The 20,171-nt window shown below is 32.4% G+C and overlaps 2 protein-coding genes across 10 annotated transcripts in view; one reads left to right on the top strand and one right to left on the bottom strand.

Moving 5' to 3' along the window:
* Window positions 1-4,245, bottom strand: part of LOC132696478 (uncharacterized) — a 60,106-nt gene extending 55,861 nt beyond the window's left edge. For 2 of the 3 annotated variants that reach the window (XR_009618036.1, XM_060661316.1), the window contains exon 1: window positions 4,115-4,245. The gene's annotated coding sequence lies outside the window, so the exon portion shown is untranslated. The remainder of the gene's footprint in view (window positions 1-4,114) is intronic. The other variant, XR_009618037.1, reaches the window with a different exon arrangement.
* The window catches only part of LOC132696477 (PR domain zinc finger protein 1), a 33,418-nt gene continuing 14,434 nt past the window's right edge, over window positions 1,188-20,171 (top strand). Inside the window, exons 1-6 of one of the 7 annotated variants that reach the window (XM_060661309.1) lie at window positions 4,211-4,352; window positions 4,412-4,562; window positions 10,596-10,651; window positions 16,849-17,034; window positions 18,356-18,475; window positions 18,635-18,682. In XM_060661309.1, coding sequence (XP_060517292.1) covers window positions 4,538-4,562; window positions 10,596-10,651; window positions 16,849-17,034; window positions 18,356-18,475; window positions 18,635-18,682 — 435 coding nt within the window. In that variant the 5' untranslated portion in view covers window positions 4,211-4,352; window positions 4,412-4,537. Of the gene's footprint in view, window positions 1,358-4,210; window positions 4,363-4,411; window positions 4,563-4,629; window positions 4,649-9,946; window positions 9,966-10,294; window positions 10,471-10,595; window positions 10,652-16,848; window positions 17,035-18,355; window positions 18,476-18,634; window positions 18,683-20,171 lie in introns of those variants that run through there. The other 6 variants (XM_060661310.1, XM_060661313.1, XM_060661311.1 and 3 more) reach the window with 6 other exon arrangements.

The raw sequence follows: 20,171 nt of genomic DNA, 5'->3' as shown, positions 1-20,171 counted from the left end.
AGGTTCAATACTTTTTGGCAAATGTATTATCGGAGTTTCGTTCCCCTCGTCCGGATATGGACATTATTAAAAATGGTGGACTCCGACTATCTCGAAATACACTATACCTACAAAGCGCTACGTACATTGTTTTCAAAATCTCCCGGTTTCTTAAATATCATCTACCATCAGGTTCCAACAGGAAAAATTAGCTTTTATTACTCCAATAGACCAGTATTCCATTTTTTTCTTGGCCAATACAGATAAGCTCTGGCAAATTCCATGTGCGTCAGTCTATTGTTCCTTAAGGGAACCGATTTTTAACAGCAACTACTCCATGAAGACGTCCGTCGATTAAACGGCTTCTTATCGTTCTAGTGGTTACTTTAGTGGATAGTGGATAGTCGTCGGGAGTCAAGTTTCGATATTATTAAAACGGTTTTATCAATTCTGGAAGTAGTTTTACTAGGTTTTCTCGACGCATTTCTCACGTCATCACGACTTTCATATTTTGTAATATTTTCGTTACAGTGGCGTAAACTTTATTTTCTAATGTTATGGTTCCAACATTGCTTACAACGTAGTCAATAAGGTTTTCTTTTATAACCTCCAGGTGCGGATGGGTTTTACAACTCCGCAACATGTATCTGCTGCATCAATAGTTTCCTCATTTTCTTCAATCTTTGCCATTCCCAATATCTTCGTTGCTAATCTGTCGCATGTCCTGACAGTTACTTATTTATCATTTTCTCCAGAATCTTTGAAACACGTGAGAGGACAATAACTGCGCTTAAATCTTTAAATTCTTAAGGTTCAATAGTTTTTGGCAAATGTATTATCAGAGTTTTCTTTCCCTCGTTCGGATAGGAACCTTATTAAAAATTCGCATACTTTTTTCCACTAACGTATCTATGTGGACGCCGACTATCTCGAAATACACTATACCTACTGCGCAACGCGCCACGTATCATCGTACGTTGTTTTCAAAATCCCGCGGTTTCTTTTTTCCGTAGAATTTTTCAACAAAACGGCCTGCGATAACAGCAACAATAATAACGCGAATTCCAAAATTCGACGTACACGTTTAATCAGCTTGCGCAATATAAAATTGTTATCATACGACGGTCCCGGTGCCAAGCGATTTCGAACGGAACGGGTGGTGCATTTGCAATGCACGCCTGTCCAAACCAGAGAGTGTTGAGCTAGGTCGGCGTCTGGACGCGGGTACACAAAAGCCCGCGGGTCTCGGCATCATTTCCGCGAGAACTATTATACCGGGTGCGTGCACCGGGCGTCGCGGTGTGTTTAGTGGTGCACCCAATTTGCACGCACCGTTTTTTCACCGTCCGCGTGCCTTTGCGACCGCCACGCGAAGTAGGTGCGTATTTTGACCGGCTCGGAACGCGTTCACCTGTTGAGAAAGTCAAGTGTGGGGGCTCTTATATTAATGCGTTTGTAACGCAGTGCGTCCCGCGTAATCGACCTTGACGCGAGCGACTTCCTTTTTTACGCGCTTCCCCTCCCCTCGCAAACCCCTTCGGGCGTCCGGGGTGCTTTTTTAACGCTCAATTTCGTAGAAATTAAGTTATAAACCATGAACCAATGAAATAAGATTTTTATTATTATTTGCGTATTGATAATTAAAACTAATTATTTAGTTAAAAAGGCAACAACTAGTTCGCTAAATTAGTTAAAATACTTTTTTAACTTTTTACAATAATTAGGAAAATGATTAGTTTTCTATTCCACCCACTTGTAATTTTTTTTATTATAATTTAATAATAGTGGTATACGTTTATTTTTTTGCACTTACATATTTACATTTATCTAATAGCAGTAAACCAAAAGCACAACTCAAAAAAAGGGGAACTGTAAAACAATTTGAAAAAAGATCATAGCTACTTTTAACTTAACTGACATATTATGATACATGCTGAATATATTAACACATTAAAATGAATGCATAAAAAGAAAAAAAGAATGCTGTACAATCTCCTAGTAACAGAACTGTACTTCGGCTAATTATCTTTGAACAATAGTTTGATTATAAAGAAAAGATTTATAATTTTTAACATTTTAACATTGATCTTGATTGTTCAAATGAAACTAGTGAAAGGAAAAAAAGCGATGGGTTAATTTTTTCGGGAACAATAATCAAAGCAAAAAAAGATGTCTCCAATTATAAAAAAAATATTTCTCAAAATTTAATTAAATTGATGATATCAAGAGGTTCGATAAGATTTTTAATAATAGTAATAATTGTTGAAGAGGCGACACCTAGTTCACTAAATTAGTTAAAGTACTGATTGCTAAGTAATTTTATTAATTCTCTTAAACAATAATTAAGAAAATGATTTCATTGAAGTGAAAAGAGAATACAATTTGGAACGATTTTTTTCGGAAAAAAAATTATCGGTAAATTTTATTTCTTATAAATGTACATCCATTAATAAGAAACTAATTTGTTTTTTTTTTTGGAACAATGACCATTTTGATCAACACAAAAAAATGTCTCCAATTATTAATCCGATCCGATGGGATTTTTAATAATAGTGAAATTAATTTAATTTAAATTAGTTAAAGTAGCGATCAGCAATTAATTTAATTATTTCCTTTAACAATAGTTCGGAAAATGATATAGTTTTTTTTTCCACCCGCTTGTGATAATTTGATTATTAAAAAAAATGAGACAAGTACACAATTTTGCTCTAATTTTTTCTAAGAAAAAAGGACAGGTTAATTTTGTTAGTTGCAAATCTGCATGCTTTCATAGAAAACTAACCTGCCTTTTTGATTAAAAAATGTCAAAAATCTTTCGATTCGACAGAATTTAAATTAGCAAGAGTGTCTATAACTTGGTTTCTTATTTTAATTTGATATTTTCAAAATTAATAATAATCTATGAATTTGCTTATATAGCAACCAGATATAATTTGCAACAATTGGTGTAAAATTTATCATTAACTAGGGGTAGAAAATGAAATTATTTTACTAAAGTGTAATTTGACAAGAGATTGTGTAGCTTTTCAATTTATATTAATGCACAGACTTTTACTTTTTAAATGTATTTAATATTTTACAAATAGGTAAATTTAAAAAACCAAGTAAATTTTTTCTTGGTTTACTTTCTCGGATGTATTTTTCTAAAAGAATATTGTTTAGCAAAAGCAAGTTAATTAGTTACAAAAATTCAATAAAAATTCATTCATTCAAATTCAAATAAAAAACAAATTGACCTTACTTTTTCCCAAATTAATAATAATCGACAAATTTTAATTTTTGGAAAATTAAGTCAGTTCTTTAGAAACTAATTTGATTATATTTAATAATATGTGTCATTTTATATTTTATTATTTGTTTGTATGTAACAAAGAAAAAAATTAATTATCAAAATTATAGAAGATTTTTTGATAAAAATCGGTAGAAATTTTTAAAAAAAAATAGCTTCCAAGTTTTTTTCAAGGCACAGATTTTTAATATTTAAATTTATTTAAAAAAAAAAACTAAACAAAAGCATCATCAAATAAATAAATGATAATAAACTGTGGCAAACTAGTGTCATCCCATGTAAATAATATGTTAATGATCAATAATTAGTTATAATATTATTATAACAAATCATTACAGAAATGGAAATGGAAAAATTTTTATATAAAATAATTTTCTAAAAGTTTACTTCTGGAGCGCGTTTCCGACTTTTTTTTAATAACAAATAATTTAATTTTTATATTAGAATTTGTATTATTGTATTATTATTAATCATAAAGAGCACATTGAAAATATTTGGATTAATTTTTTGTATAATTAAACCACAAAAAATCACTCAGTATATGTTACAGCTGACATGTGAGTATATGAAATATTAATGATAAAGTAATACATACTGAAAATTCTTTAGTGAGTGTGGGATGCAGTTTTTCTTTGGGAAAACGAGCCTTGAGTCGATCGCGATTTTTCCTTTAAAGATTAAAGTCGTCTACAATAATAGCTGCGGTCGTGACGCAGGCGGGTTTAAAAAGTGCAGCGTTAAATTAGAAAATGAACTGCATTGACAATGAAATTCATATTGATTTTCTATTTTTAGCTGTCAAACAGATTCACTATCAAACTAGACGCTAAACTTAAATGCACTTACCTACCGGTTGATGCAGTGCGTTGCGTTTTAACGCCGACGTAGCCGACATTTTGGTTAGGCGTGAGTTTTCCTTTTTTTTTCTAAAACAATTTTCCGGCCTTCGAGATCCATCCGCGTTCAATACCATCAAAAGTGAAAACACAAAATGGCGACCGCGGAGTTTCCGTTGTGGTGGTTACGCGGCGACATTGCCAACCCTTTGAGAGGTGAAAATTCGGGTTGATTTCCAAATTCGCAGGTACGCTTAGGTCGGTAATCTACCCTGGATTTCGAAATGTGTCCTAATCGACTTTTTAGCTATCAGGAAGGGGAAAAAAATCGCCTCCCTAGCCTTTGAACTTTGACCTTTGCAGCACCGAAACCCTGAAAACCGGCCCGAAATTTTCGAAAATCCGACCAAGGGGTTGAGAAAAACGGAGCTTCATGTTCGTCATTGTGTTTCCCGAAGGTAAATTCCATTTAATTCGTGACGTGTGCAACTTTAGGAAAGCGAACGTTCAAGTTCATGGCAAGGTGAACGCTTGGATAGTTATTGTATGTATTATTAGAATAATGTTTATTTATACAAAACGAGAAAGTTTTCCACGCCAAAAATCGAGTTATTTATTTTCATGTGCGAAATTTGTGAACTATCTACCGTAACGAATTACTAACATTTCCTTTTCATTTTTCAGTTTTTCTTCCTAAATTTTCTCAAAAATTTGCAACTTCTGACCAAGCATCAAAACCTACGTATATTGTAGTGTACTTCATTCCTTTCGTAAATCTTGTTTTCAAAATTCGATTTTCAAACAGGCAAGTCGATACTCCCTCAGAAGTGGAGTACTCTTCCCTATCTTCATGGGCATTGAACTGTACATAACCTATTTCGTCCCACAGCAAAGTTTCTGTTCATAAAAAAATTGTGGTCAGCTTTTTGCAGTGGTAACTAGTTATTAGGCAAGGAAAAAAAATAAATTAAGAAAAGCGGTAAGCACTTTGATAGTTAAATTATTAATGAATAGAACAAGATGGAACATAAAACAAAATCTGTGATATAGTATAGTGACTAGTATGCAATTACAACTTTGTTGTTGCTGTTTTAAATAAACCCTAGTTCTGGCAAATGAAATTTGACTCAGTAATTGCCAGTCATTCTACTTATTTCAGTTGAAGGAATTAAAAAGTTGTCAGCAACTGTTTCCTATATTATCCAACATCCTATGCTTCCAGTGAATTAAAATTTATAAAAATGGATATAATATATCAAATCAAACCTGAAACACCGTCGAGGACGAGGTCCATTACCTCAGTATATTACAAAAAAAGCAAATAGGAAAGAAAGCAGTTCCTCCTCTCTTCGGTCTCTGAATCCTCCTAATTTTTTTAAATACCGAAGTCGATGAGAGAGATATAGGGGAGAGTGGTAGGTTTCAATTGCATTATATGTGAATGGGGTCCGAAACTCAGCTTTATTACATTTGAAGTTATAAAAGGGTGAACTATGTCACTAACCTTGGGCTTCCTATGGAACGGATACTAATGCTGACTACTTAATTTACTGAATATGTTGTTTTCATCAATTAATTTTCCTATTTTCTTTGCAAAGTTTTTCATAGAATTGGAAAATGATCTGATAATCAGCTAGGGCAGATGCTAAAGATTTCCAATAGGTTTTTTGAAGATGAGATTCACACTAGGATTGGTAGTCTTATCCTTATCAAATTAAAAATTGGAAAATGTAGTGAAATTTTTTGGAATATAAAAAATTCAGTTGGTTTGAAGGAATGTAATATGGGAGGGGATTTTCAGGAGCCTATGCGAAGAAACTTTGTTTTTCAAAATGTCTTTCATTTTGATGTTATTTAAGATTTTATATTATTTTTTTAATAATTTAATTTTTACTGTCTTCATTTTTTTTTCTTGCATTATTATTTGTTTGTTTGTATTCTTATTCTTTGTTTTTTGATTTATGTGTGTTCCATATTCGACAGGCTCATTACTTTTTGATACGTATTATCACTTTCTGAATACAACTATTATTATATTTGGTCCTTATTATTAGGAGCATCTTATAATTGTGTGTATCTTAGCAATGGTCATAAGCAGGTGACCAAATTAACGTGAAAACTCAATTTTAAGCCTCTAGTGAAAAATATGCGGATCATAACTTAAAAAGTACTTACTGTTTTTTACTCTTTATTATTCATTTATTCTGTTAAAATTCTATAATGCCAAGTTTAACCAATAATCAATAAGTTCCAACCGATGGCTGAAGACGAAGATTTGTAACATTATATTTTTAAGTTAAATCTCTGGAACCTAAGTTTTCAATATATTAGTATTGATCATAAGCTGACAATCAAATTAACATGCAATTTTTTTAGGGCTCGCTAGAATAATACGTCATTTAAAATTAAATAATCATACCCAGGAGCATCGTACAGTTTAACTATTCGCTATTCATGGTATTAGTGGTTCTTTTAGATTCTTTTAATGACCAATTCCAAAATCTATCTAATCATCTAAAGAATACGTATAACAAATCACTGCATATAATCCACTATACTACAACACAGTCCATACTTCCTTATCTCAAAAGTAAAATTCTAAACCTTATCAATATCCACCAGAGATATGTATGTAAGCAATGTTTTTCTATATAAGCCACATAGTCTGAGATCATCAGCAAAACTGATGATTGAAGAATAAGTTATTTTTTAATTATGCCTTTGAAGCCGACATCTGGAAGCCTAAGCTTAAAATTTTTTTAAATAGGTTGGCTCCAATTCCAAGCCATATCAATATCCTCAAAAACTATTTATGTAACCAATACTTTTGTGTACAATCCCGACACTCCAAAGGTCATGAGCAAAACTGAAGATATTTAGTTATTAGCAGCAGAATTTGTCAGGGGTGTTTTAGCTAAATTTAACAAGATCAGTTGGTTTGCAAAAATGACGTTGTATTGAACTACCAGCGTTTTATATATTTTGCTACCCATAAACACCTCAGACAGTGTTGTTTGGTTAAAATTTGGTATCACGAAATTATCCTACACTGTTTTCAAGTTGACAACTGGTTAATTAAGATTCTATTGATGAAAGGACAAAATTTTCCTCAAATTTGTTTGAGACGACTGGTTGTGCTTTGCAATAATTCTGCTCCCCGTTAAACTGGGAAAAACTTCAACGTACAATTTACAAGACTTTCAAGCGATTATTTAATAAGAAACAAGAATAATTTTTAAAAAAATCTGTACTGAGCGTGATCTTATATTTGTTGCTTTTTCAGGTTTTCCCCTCTTTAATTTTTTTTTCCAACTCTAACCAACGAAACAACTTAATACATCCACATATTTCAAATAGATTAAGTTTATTTGTCCGCTACGTACTGCTAAGACCAAGCACCTTGAAGTAACTTTTTGATGGGGTGTCGAAATTTGTGGATCTCGATGAAATTTGCAGCATATGAAACCAAAATACCAAACATAATTTAGATTCGTCACCGGAAACTAATGTTTCTACTATTTCCATAATTTTGTCTATTACTTTGATCACATCTCCAAAAATAATTTAAACCCAGAGTTCATTACGTCGTTTAATTAAGAAGTTTTATTTTGATTGATATGTCCTTATGAGAAAGTCAGCCTTGCGTCCTTTAATATAAGCATTGAAAGGGCAAGAGTGCAACTTAACCAACATAAGTTAGTTTAATGGATTTTACACTTATCCTAAGAAAGAATAACATTTAAGCTTTTTTTTTTTCAATATATAATATAATCAAGATTAAGACAAAAACTGCGAAGGCGCAGTCATACGGAAAAGACCTCTCAAACATAGCATTACAATGGAGAGGGATAATAGCACTGTATAATCTTAAATAACAATTAAGGAATTAACAATTTTGTGGTATAGGCAGTATCTATGTGTGTATCTTCATTATTTTCACATTCACCCAGCTAGCAACTTTTAACTTGTGACTAACTGGCTGTTTACGCGGTATGCCATATATCTTAAGCAGTACTTATCTGAAGATTTAACCGTTAGACATGGTCGATACACTACGTTAATAATAATAAAATAAACATTGGAATCACACAACATTTTTTCCTACTATGACTAAGTATATATCTTGATCTATATAGTCTTCTTAATCTACCTATACTTTTCTGTATGGATACTGCAACTTGTTTATGCAATCTAAGAAAGTGGTGTAGAATCACCCCCAAATTTCTAGTCTCAGTATTTACAGGCAGTTTCTGGTTTCACAACAACGATCACAACAGATGTATCCGGGTTTAATTGCGGGGCATGTTGTTTATTAGTTATTAGCATCCTGATCTGCAGCTCTAAGGATATGGTCTGCAACACAGTACTGCTGTAGCACAACTATGATCTCTTCTAAAACCACACTAAGTTCCACATATTCAACAATTTGACACATCAACGCATTCTCAATTACTTTGATAAAACTGTTAAAATAGAGATTGGTCTTAGATCTCTGAAATATTTGGATCATCAATTTTCGGAAGCAGAAAGACATTTGATAGTTTCCACTGACTAAGAAATAACGAGTTTTCAATACAGAAATGAACAAAGTGGCAAATGTATTTTAATAGAAATAGGCAGCAAAAGATTATGTATGCCATCTGGACTTACAGATCTCATTTTTATTTGAGCCAAGTAATTTGGAACTTCAAATTCAAGTCTTGCTTTGCTGTCTCTTTTTTCCTTTTTTTTTTGAAGTACTATTTCCAACGCTTTGCGTTTTGGATGGGTATTCGTATAATGGAAATTAATTGCTTTTTGTTGCTGACTTTGCTGTAATATTAAGTCAATGTGATATTGAATTAAATGTTAATAATTAAGAGGACGATTTTTGTGTCCAGTTTAAAAAGAAAACTTCGTATGAACAATGTCCTAGACGTCTCAACTTTTGAGATACAGGGTGCTAAATATTTGAAAAATAAAACATATTTTTTTAATATCTGTAATATTTTGTTAGATATATATTTTTTAAAAAGACTAGTAAGGAATTTCTCATTTCTATTTTGGCAGACATTGATTGTAGGTCAATCCGATGTACAGTTTTGGGTTAAAAAAATAAAAAACACCTCTAATTGTCTATCCGTTTAATTAAAATACTTCAAAAAATCGAAGTACAAATACGAAGTACGTAAAGTTAAATAAATAAAATAAATTTGAATCGTTGTTCTAATTTTTTTTTCTGAAGGATACTAGTTGGTAACTACTAGATACTAGATATTTTGTTTTATTTTTGTTTTTATATTTTATTTGTTTTATTTTATTTATCACAAAAAAAGTTCACGATTTAACCAGTGCGGCGGAGATTTAATTAACCAAAATATTATTTGTTCATAGGCAGCTAGTGGCACGCCACTGATTTCCTTAAAAATGATATTTCCTACTTTTTTTAGTCCATATCACGGTTTTCATTTAAAAATAAAAACTATTTTTTCTGCATGATGTCATATTAACGATATTGTTATGAAAATGCACAGAAAAGGTCAAATTTCATTAAAATATCTAATGTGGAATTATAGATATTTAAATGAAAGAATTTATTTTTGAAAACTTTACAACCCTGTATCTCCAAAGTTAATACCTTTAGGGCATATGTTCATATGAAGTTTTCTTGTTATAAAATAAAACAAAATAGAAAAATCGCCTCTTAAAACAGTAAATTAGAAAACGCCATGTATATATTATTTTTACAAATGTTATTGTTCGCAATTTGTTTTTTCTGCTTTTTTATCATTTAAGTAATGTAACGTAATGTAATCATTTAAGTAATGTGCAAAATTGCTGATTAAACAACGGGAAGAAGACGAAGAACAAAACCGAATTAAGTAAGATTCATATTGTAACGCGTCATTTTTTTACACTCGACAATTTGCATATTGTTTTGTCTAGACCGTGCACGCGAAACAATCGGGTGGAAGAAAGTGCATTTATTCGAGCAATTTATTTGCCATTGTAACGCGTAACATTGAATGTTTAAATATCGGTTAAGTATACCCGCCAAATGTTGGGCGCAAGGTTAACCCGCATAATAGCGAGATGGAAATAGGGAAACGCCACCGGGCAAACAAAGAAAAACGACTGAGATAGTTTGACGTCAGACGTGTGCATACATACATGCAATTTGACCTTGCACTAATATTAGTACGGAATTGAATAAGTACCGGCTAGAGAATCGACGCGATTTTTCGCTTCCTCCGAAAAAAATGTCGGAAAAGTGCATCAAGGCGATGCGTCGCAAGAAAAAAACGCGCGGAAGTAGGATGCTCGACCCGTGCCGCCGAAATAAATTATTATTGTGTAATATTTGATTTGCGTTGACATCTCTACAAGGTTAAAACATTTTTTTATTGATAATGGTGTTTAATTTATAATGCGAGCGAATCGGGTCTCGGAACTTCGCGACGTTTTTGACGGTTAAGGTTTTCGAAAAACTGATTTTTCGTTTTGTGTTTCAGGACTTAAATGCCTTGAACAGAAGCTGAAGTCCTCAAAACAATCCAAAATGCGAGAGGTGAGTTGTAAACGAAGTTGCGGCGAAACGGTTTATTTTTGACTATGCGAAACGTCGGAATCATTAAAATCAAGGTTTCATTAACCAATCGGGTGGCAGCGCGCGATCAGAACGGCAGAATGATGTCCACGGTGGCGATTTAAAAGAGTTTTCTCATCGGACCTATTTTTTTTAGTATGTCGAAAGTATCTCCACAAAAAAATCCCAAAGTTTTGGCAAAAAGTAATGAAAATCAATGAATAAACAATAATGTGAAAAAAACTCTGTTAAAAAAAATATATTCATAATTTCATTCATAACAATTATTTTTGAACCAATTGAACCAAACTTGCGATTGGATTCAACAGGGCAATTGCTACTGAAGGTCGCCTCGTAAAAATAGATTTCTAATTTTTTATTTAAAACTATTGGCTACGTCTTCCAGGATCTTTCGGCCATAAATTTACTTTATTTAATACGTCGTGGTATATTCGAACTTTTAACAAGTAATGCTGACCGAGCTCAGAAAATGATGCAAAAATATTTCTATAAAATTTCTGCAAAAAGCCGTGCCTTCCGTAATTAACGTTCTATTTAATCTAGAAATAAATTGATATAAAAATATATTAAATTAAATTTACAAAATATCATTAATCGGAGTGGACAACTTAAAGGTTATACGGGAAAGTTTAGATCAATTGCTATGAAAAATTTCCGTATTTCATTTTGTAAGACCTAGACACCTAAGTTAAGGTCACACTAATTTTGTTTTTGTGTTTGGACGAGTTTGGTGATTGAAAATAATGTGACAGCTACTACTACTACTCCAACAAGTAGTTTATTAGATTAATAGGTAGATATCATAATAATTATACATGATGGACAGATAATTGATAAGTTAATTACTCTCATAATATGAAAATAGATAAGTATTTACATATTTATCATATTCCGAGTATTCAGATGAACTATAGCCGTTGGAAATAATAAGGGATTTTATAGCTTTTTCTAGCATGTTATCCACTCCCTATTTCAATCCCATTCACTCACTCCATTGTCATTGTCCATTGTCTTTATTTCTTTCTTGCAAGAGGATGTTAAAGTCTCTGATTTTAAAAGTGCCATCTCTCTTGCTCTATTAAAACTGATTTTCTGTATTGAAGTTTATTAGTAACTGAAATTCATTTCCCTCAAAGTTTTCCGAAATTTCTTCTTATTCATGGGTGGAATGAAATTATGCTCTTTTATTTCAGACATTATTTTGTCTTTTTTTAAGTGGAACAAATGTATTATTTTCCTGATAGCAGTCTTTTCACGCTCGTTTATTACAGTTTTTTTTATTCCTGTACTTTTTGCGCACATGTGGTGAATAATATTGATTATAATAATTTTCTCATTTTTAGAAGCTAGTCCGTCTCGCAGTAACAAATTTAGAACCACTAGCCATTTTTAAGAACGAACCTTGACATCAGCTTCAGTAAAGAACTATTGATTCCCATATAAAAAATAAGGCACAAGTGAATTAGCTGCGCGTGATTGTCTACCTGCCATTCTCGTGGTCCCTCATTCAGAGTGCGGTAGATATTCCTACAGAATCGCAAACATCCAAAAAATGACATTTTAGCGTGGAATCGAATTGGCTGATGCAATTTGCGGGCCTGATCATTGCGTGTTAAATTTTATTCCGGAATTTTATCAAAAGTCCACCGGTCGGATGTAGATCAGTCATTCGAAAGGTCAAAAGTTTACCCTTTGCAGAGGACCTATGACCTTTTCGTAACGCTACTGCATACGGTTTACGTGTTAAGGCATAGTTCGCATATTGTCATATTAAATTGCAACAGCCGCAGGAAGAAAAAAATTTGCCACGATATTATCGCTATCCAGAAAAGGCGACGGCTGCATTGTATCAGACAACTAAAGCTAACGTATGAGTATGTAACGTAACGTATGAGTGGCTACGTGTTTCTTTTAATTAGACTACAAACTTTTTTAGGTTATGAGGTTTGCTACAAAAAAGTGACAAAGAAATAGTTTCAGTAAAATGAAATTTCAGTAGATCTTGATAACTGGAGTACCGAAATAAAAACAATATTTTATTCTTTTATTCCTTTGTATAGTATACTATTTTTGAACACAAAGTCATTGTATGTTTGGTCCTTTTTTTTTTTTAAAAATTGAGTGGTAAGGTTAGCTAAAAAAAAGTGGCAAAACAATATTTTCCAGAATTGGAAGATAGATTTTCATTGAATGCAACCCTGAAATGTTTAGTACATTTTTTTTGTGAGGTTTAATTAATGAATGCTAATTTTTACTGAGACACTTTAAAAAAAAAAACTGAGATTGAAGTACATATGTTAAATGGAATATGGACTTAAAAATTGGATTTCCAGAGGCTTGCGTTCATCATCAGCACTTTTTGCAGCAAATAAAATATATACAGGGTGTGTGGATGTTAATACCAAGTTCCTCTTTCTAAATGGAATACCATTTCTTGAATCCATTCATTCATTATTTTTTGTGTCACATATTTAATGGTTCCAAAAGTTCGGTCATTTCGTTCACTTGCAATGATGAATATGTTCTGAAACTTTGAACTGAGAAATTTTATTTATTTATTATTTTATATCTCCCTACAATATTTGCAGTATTAAAAAAGAAAAGATGAAATTTTGCAAAAATATTGTTCGAAATCGTTATACATCTGAAATAAACCAATTTTATTGATTTTATGATTTTGTGATATGACATTTTATGATCAAAAGAATAACAAAACATGTTAAAGACATTAATTTCTTATGTGTTAAAATTGCCTGCCATTAATTTCGTGACAATATGTTAATCGGTTTAAAAATCCTTGTAAAACATTACTCAGCATATTTTCAATGATTTGCCTTATTCCGTACTTGATTCTATATTTTAAATAATCCAAATGTTGTCGGTTTTTTTTATATACTTTTAATTTTAAATATCCCTAGAGGAAAAAATCAAGTGGAGTAATATCTTGTCCACTGTCCACTATCCAATACCATATTTAAATATGAAATGCAATGCACTTGTCGAGCAAAATGTGTATCTGGCATATCAGGTTGATCTGGATTTGAGAAAGGAACTGCTAGAGTAGAAGTTGTACTACAAAACCTTGAATTTTGTTCATTTACCGCACCATTTAAACAAAACGGAGCTTCAACAATAAACTATATCTGACGCCGAAAAAAAAAAAATTTAAATTGCGCATTTCAATCATAGTTTCACAAAACTGTAGTCTGCAGTGGGGATCATTTACACCATAAATGTTTAATCTTGTGTTCTCATTAGCTTTTGGACGATTTGGATGTATACAATCTTTTATATGCCATGTTTTTCTGAATTGTCTCTCAGTTTTACTCACTGTGGGTCTTTCTGGATATTTTGCGGTAAACAAGTTATAAACTTCTTTTTCTCTGGCTCCATATTCACTTTCTTTGCTACCAGAAATGTAATTGTGACAATTTAAGAACTTTACTGGAACTTTCCCTTCATTTGAAAATTAAATGTTTGATTGTTAGTGTTTTGCTCATAAAAACTGCTACACGATTATATGAAATTTGACACTCAATTTGAAAAAGAATTTAAAAAAATTAAAAAATTAAAAAAATGAACGTGATATCGACATCCACCTTTTGACCCACCATGTATATTTTCTATATAGTGCAAAAAAATTTCTTGAAATCCAATAGCAGATTTTTAAATGAATTTGTTCCATAATTCAACTGTTCTGTCCTGCAAATAAAATGCGTTTTTTGTTTGGAAGCGTGGAAACTGAATTTCCCTATATATGGAATTCAAAACGAACTACAAAAGTCATTCGTAAATGTACAGTAACAGTTTTTGTATTTTGCGGCAACAATCCAGAATCGTTCCTGTCGGCCGCCATCATGTTTGGGGCGGAACAAAAACGAAATTGTTCCCTCACTGCAACGATGACGTAGGACGTTACGTCACCGCTAAGGATCCAGTGCGCCTCGCGGCGACTCGCCGAAGGAACTGGATCGATATCCCGTGCATACTGACCCATATTATCCTTTCACTTTGCATGTTCATCATTCTCATAACACTATTATGTACAGTGTTAACTCCCGGATTTCACCTAAGTCGATCAATTACTCGCACAGCTTTTTTAAATATATCCAACATTATTGCGGCTGGCCGTCATTTCAATAAAATGAGCATGAGCGGAACTGTTTTGCAAGATCCAATAATACTAGAACATTATTCCTACATCTTTTATATATTTCTGTGCATGAAACTCTTCAAAAAGCAACCTTTATATATTGAACGTCATTTTATTATTAACTGAATATATTTTCTTACAATTACAATAAAACAATGTTTATTAAAGTTAATTTCAATGTGTTCTTAGTAATCGTTAACTGTTAAAAATGAACCGATTGGCATTGACATTAAAATGTTGAACAAAATTATTTTTTAAAGAAAATGTTACACTAAAAGTTCTGCAAAATTACAAATAACAATTAACATTTTTAGCAAACAAACGCATTCACGAAACATTTTAATTCGTGAATCTTTACAATTTACTTGACCATCTGAAATATTTATAAAATATATTTTATATAAATACCAAAATTCCCAGTTAGTTTCCCATTTTTATTACGAAATTTAAATAATTGTTAATATTATGTTTAAGGAATTAAATTCCTTTATAAAAAATATGGAAAAAAAGTTTTCAAAGTATAGAATGTTAAATAAAAAAAAAACAAATATTTGGCAATGTTGCTTTGTGAACTAGCAAGCAGATTTAGCTCTAAAGCTCTAAAATTATTAAGACCAGTGGTGTATGTAAAATAAAGTGCACTACAAATGTGCAAACAAATGTTCTCAATAGTGAACATTGTTTTAAATACAAATCCTTTCACACCCTGTATCTTTAAAATTCTGCATTACATAACCAAATGCCGCGCAGAAGGTCATTCGCTGCAGAATGTGCAGAAACTTTTCGGTTAACCTGTTATTGTTAAAAACGGAGTCCTTTAAATCGTCGACTTACGCAATTCAAATTTTGATGTGTCTGTAATGTGCCCACAGATAAAATTCTCGACATAACTATTTTCAATACTGCTAATGATGATTACAAGAAATTTTTGATATGAATTGTTTTCTTGCGCTATCGAGATTTTGCAAAAAAACGTGTAAAGATAAATTTGTCTCGTTCTGTTTGTAGCATTCGAATTGCTGTGAATTATGTAGACGACTTTTATGCAAATGAGCAGTGGAATGTTTCGTAAAATTTTACTAACAATCTTGCAGAAGTTTTTTTAGTATGGCTATCCAACAAATGAACCATCCAGTAAAATCACAGTTGAATAATTTAAATAAATAAACAACGGTGAAACAAAACTACCAATATTTAAATTATTAAAAAATCACTTTATTGTCTTCTACTATAACATTCTCGTCGTCATTCAACCAAATTTTTTTGTGGTAAATCCGAAACAAATCTATTGTTTTTAGCAGAAAGCAACTTAAAAATTCGGAACAAAATCCCAGATTCTAAGATACATAGCTATTTTTGAGAAAGACTTGAGATTTCACTGCATATTCCAAAAAGTATCGACTTTAAGAGATAAAATTTTAAAGTTTTGGTTTGGTTAGTATACCCGAAAATACTTCAATACTGTGAAAGGGACCCTTTTATTATTTACGAAGAGATCTAAGCTACGCTAAGCTAAGTGAGTCCAGAAATACCTTTGCCTGGATTATAAATGTTACTGCAAAGTTAGGTTTCAAAATTTTTGCTTTATATGAGTTCTTCGAAAATCACCAGAAAATATTAAATCGAAAATTACTAACGGTTTTAAATATTTTTAAACGGAATTTTGGTACCTAAGCAGTGAAATTAGCAGCTTTGGCCCACCATCCTTGCATCTCGTATAGTTTCCGAGTTGCCAATAGTGCCAATATTTCAGTGATAAAATAGCACTTGTACGCAAACAGATGATTAGTGCCCCACACTGCGGCCTATACATAATATATCGAAGCAGTTCCGTTTACTATATACTATCCCCCCTTACAATCTGCGTGCTCCAGACTGGCTGGAAAAAGTCGACGGTTAAAATAGAACTCTTACTTTCAATACACGGCATCTCGCTAATACGACACAAATATGTTTCCCATTTTCGTGAAAGGAAAGGAAATTGATAGGAGATTTCTGATTCTAGGACTTGATAGAGGAGTCGAACGTGACTTCCAATGAGTTCGACGTTGGCAGCATAGCGGAGGAAGAGTTTGAACTTCATACGACTTATATTGTTCCTGACTTACCGACCGAACCTGATACCCCAAACAGGGCGGAAGCGACTCTACCCCGTAACCTGGTGCTCAAACCATCTCAAGCCCTTTCGGACGTAAGTATTTGGTCCATATAAATGGTTGAATTTAAAACAAATAAGTGTTGTGGAAGAATTTCAGAAGTACCATTAAATACGACTTACATTATAAACAATGTCAATGTCAACAACTAATAACATTGCAATAAGCAAAGAAATAACGCCAGGTAAGTTACTTTTTACGAATCTTCTGGATTCCTCCTGTGTTGAGTCCAGCTTTCTGACATTTCGCCTTAGTGGCTTCTTCAGAGCTTGACTGAAACTGGCTCGTATTTTACTCTGTACCTGCTTATATATTGTTTGAGGGGGCGGAGCTTAATGAGGGACATAAACACACTCTCGGATGACTGATTCCCAAATTGGTGACCGGTAGAGGCCTGAGTCGCGATTAAGATTGTTAGGTTGTTTATAAATTTCTATAGATTCTCCGATTTTTCGTTGGTAGTCTGAGTCGCGATTAAGATTGTTAGGTTGTTTATAAATTTCTATAGATTCTCCGATTTTTCGTTGGTAGAAGAACTGATTACATGCAAGAATTTTAGTTTTATCGAATAAAATTTTATGTCCGTTTCATGAGTGTGTTCGGCAACAGCTGATGAGTTTATTTGTCTTAGTCGTAAGGCTCTTTCGTGTTCTTTGAGTCCAGTTGATATTTTTCGTCCGGTCTCTCCAATGTATTCTTTGCCGCATATGCATGAAATGCTGTAAACTCCTGGCATTTCAAATGGAATTTTGTCTTTGACGTTCCGAAAATGCTGAGAGATTTTTGGACAATTCATATATTTCTTTAGAACTTTTGATTTGTGCTCAGTGATGTTTTGAATGTAAGGAAGGACCACAGTGGCAACTGTAGGATTTCTTTCGGCATCATTGCTATTGTGGTCAATTGTATTTTTTGATGGAGCGCTTAATATCTTTAATGTGGAAATTATTAGAGAGAAGAGCTAGTGTTTTAATTCTGGGTTTAGTGACTCTGGCTGAGATAGTTTTACGGCTCTGTAAACAAGAGAGTCGATAACCGATGATTTTTGAGCTGGATGGTGACGTGACCATGCATTAAGGCATCGGTCTGTGTGCGTAGGAGTTAGTAACACCAATTAAGAGATTCATAGAAAATATACCCCTCATTTACCCTTGGCATAAAAAAGACATATTTTATAATTAATTTTCTTATTGAATTCAATATATCAATCCTCATTTGATTTTTACTTTAAATTAGCTAATATTATAACTGTAATTACCATAAATTACACAATTAAACAATGTGTATTTTTCTAAATTTCACTATACAAAGCTAAGAGCGAAAATCAAATTTTAGTCTGAATTTTTAAAATTTCAGGCCCAGGGAGTTTGGAGCACGGGTTATATCCCACGAGGAACGCGCTTTGGGCCTCTCGTGGGAGAAATCTACGCCAAAGATGCCGTTCCGAGCTCCGCCAATCGCAAGTATTTTTGGAGGGTAAGCGCGCCATTTTGTTAGCGAAAATGTACATATATAGATTTCTCTGGTACACATCCAACAGATGGTATAGAGATTTAGAAACACATCTTTTTAATATTAAGCCGCTATCGAATTGGTTATGGGTTGCCTTTAACACTTGTTTCATTTCTGGTGTAGGTTCAGCTTAGAGAAGGCTTCTATGTTAACAACTCGCCGGATACGAAGGTACTTCATGTAGCTTGTTGTAAAATATAATCGACACTAACCCGTTTCTGATGCTTATAGAAGTTGATCCGTAAGGGTGTGATTTTTTGGATCGTTTTAAAAATTTTTTTTATCAATGATGTATGACGTACAGAGTGTTGAAATTAAAAAAATACTCACTGAAACTTAGATGTTTGAAATTTGGTAGGAGCCCATGCATGGAAACAATTTTATTCGGGTGAACATTTTTTCAAAAATGATCTCTTGACTTGAAATGCAGACAAATATTAACTAATCAATTCAATGGTATATTTTTTATAAAATTATATACAAAAAGGCGCACTCATTAAAATGAAAAATAATAAATTTGTTTAAAAAAATTAAATAACAATTTAGTTATAGCATGTATGTGTTTATATTACTAAAACCAAATTCCACCGTAATTTTAAGGTCTTAACTAATAGTGAAACTCATATATAATTAATATTATTGTACAGTGTGGGCCAAGCTGGATTTTTTGAAATTGGAACAAGTTTGTAACCCCCCGTTTCTGGATGTTAGTGGTTAGTGTTGCTGTAGAAAGGGTCTACGAATTTATCAACTTAGTTCCTCTAAGAAATAAATATTAAAATTTTAATCAACCAGCACTGGCCCTTGTTTAGTTACAGTACAGTAGTAGTAGTACAGTTAAAGCTTTTTTATGATCAGGGCCATGACAAAAATGAGAACCACTTTATTATTAAATTCTGTTTGGTTACTTTTGGTTAGTTTGAACCGTTTTAACAATATGGAACACTATTTTCCAATTTGAAGAAGTTCGTTTTTATTCTGCGATAGGGATTTTGGTGTTGTAAACAGGTCCTTCCTAAATACACAGAAATTGTGAAGTCCTAAGTGGCAAAAATAAATTGACCGTAAAAGACGTTCAAACGAATCAGATGCTTTAGTTTAAACAGTGGTGGCCTACAAGATAGAATGCCTATCAACTGCAAGTGAGAAAAGGATGTTGTTCACCACTTCCACTCGACTTTATCAAAACAAACAATAATTGAAATATCCAATGGCGTAATGTATTTCAAGCACCGTAAGTGCATACAAGTATCTTGAATTAAACATCTACAATAGTAGTCCCTGAAGAAAAGTCAAATTTTTACTAAATTCGTGGAAAATCAGACTGAAACTCAAGACAAGAGCTGTTATTCGCTTAGCTGATTCCAAGAAAAAGCCTTCTAAGCAGAACGAGAAGAATATCGTCATATTTTTTAAGTACCTCTAATGTTTATTAACGTTGGAATAGCATTTTTGTTTCTTTCTTTGTTCAATATATAGTTTTTTGCATTTAATATGTAGGTATTTTTATACCTCTACCTCATATATGAACCCTCTTAAAAGAGAACAAAAAAAGCTATTGATCTGAAAATATGTATAATTATAAAAGGGCCCAAGTTGAGTTTTTTGAAAAATTTGTTCGGAAAACAAAAAACAAGTAAGCAAAACTAAGCACACTACA

Source organism: Cylas formicarius, unplaced genomic scaffold (genome assembly GCF_029955315.1).
Source record: "Cylas formicarius isolate icCylForm1 unplaced genomic scaffold, icCylForm1.1 PGA_scaffold_1__22_contigs__length_36826433, whole genome shotgun sequence".
NCBI classification, from domain to species: Eukaryota; Metazoa; Arthropoda; class Insecta; order Coleoptera; family Brentidae; genus Cylas; species Cylas formicarius.
This window is presented reverse-complemented; position numbering and strand designations above follow the sequence as displayed.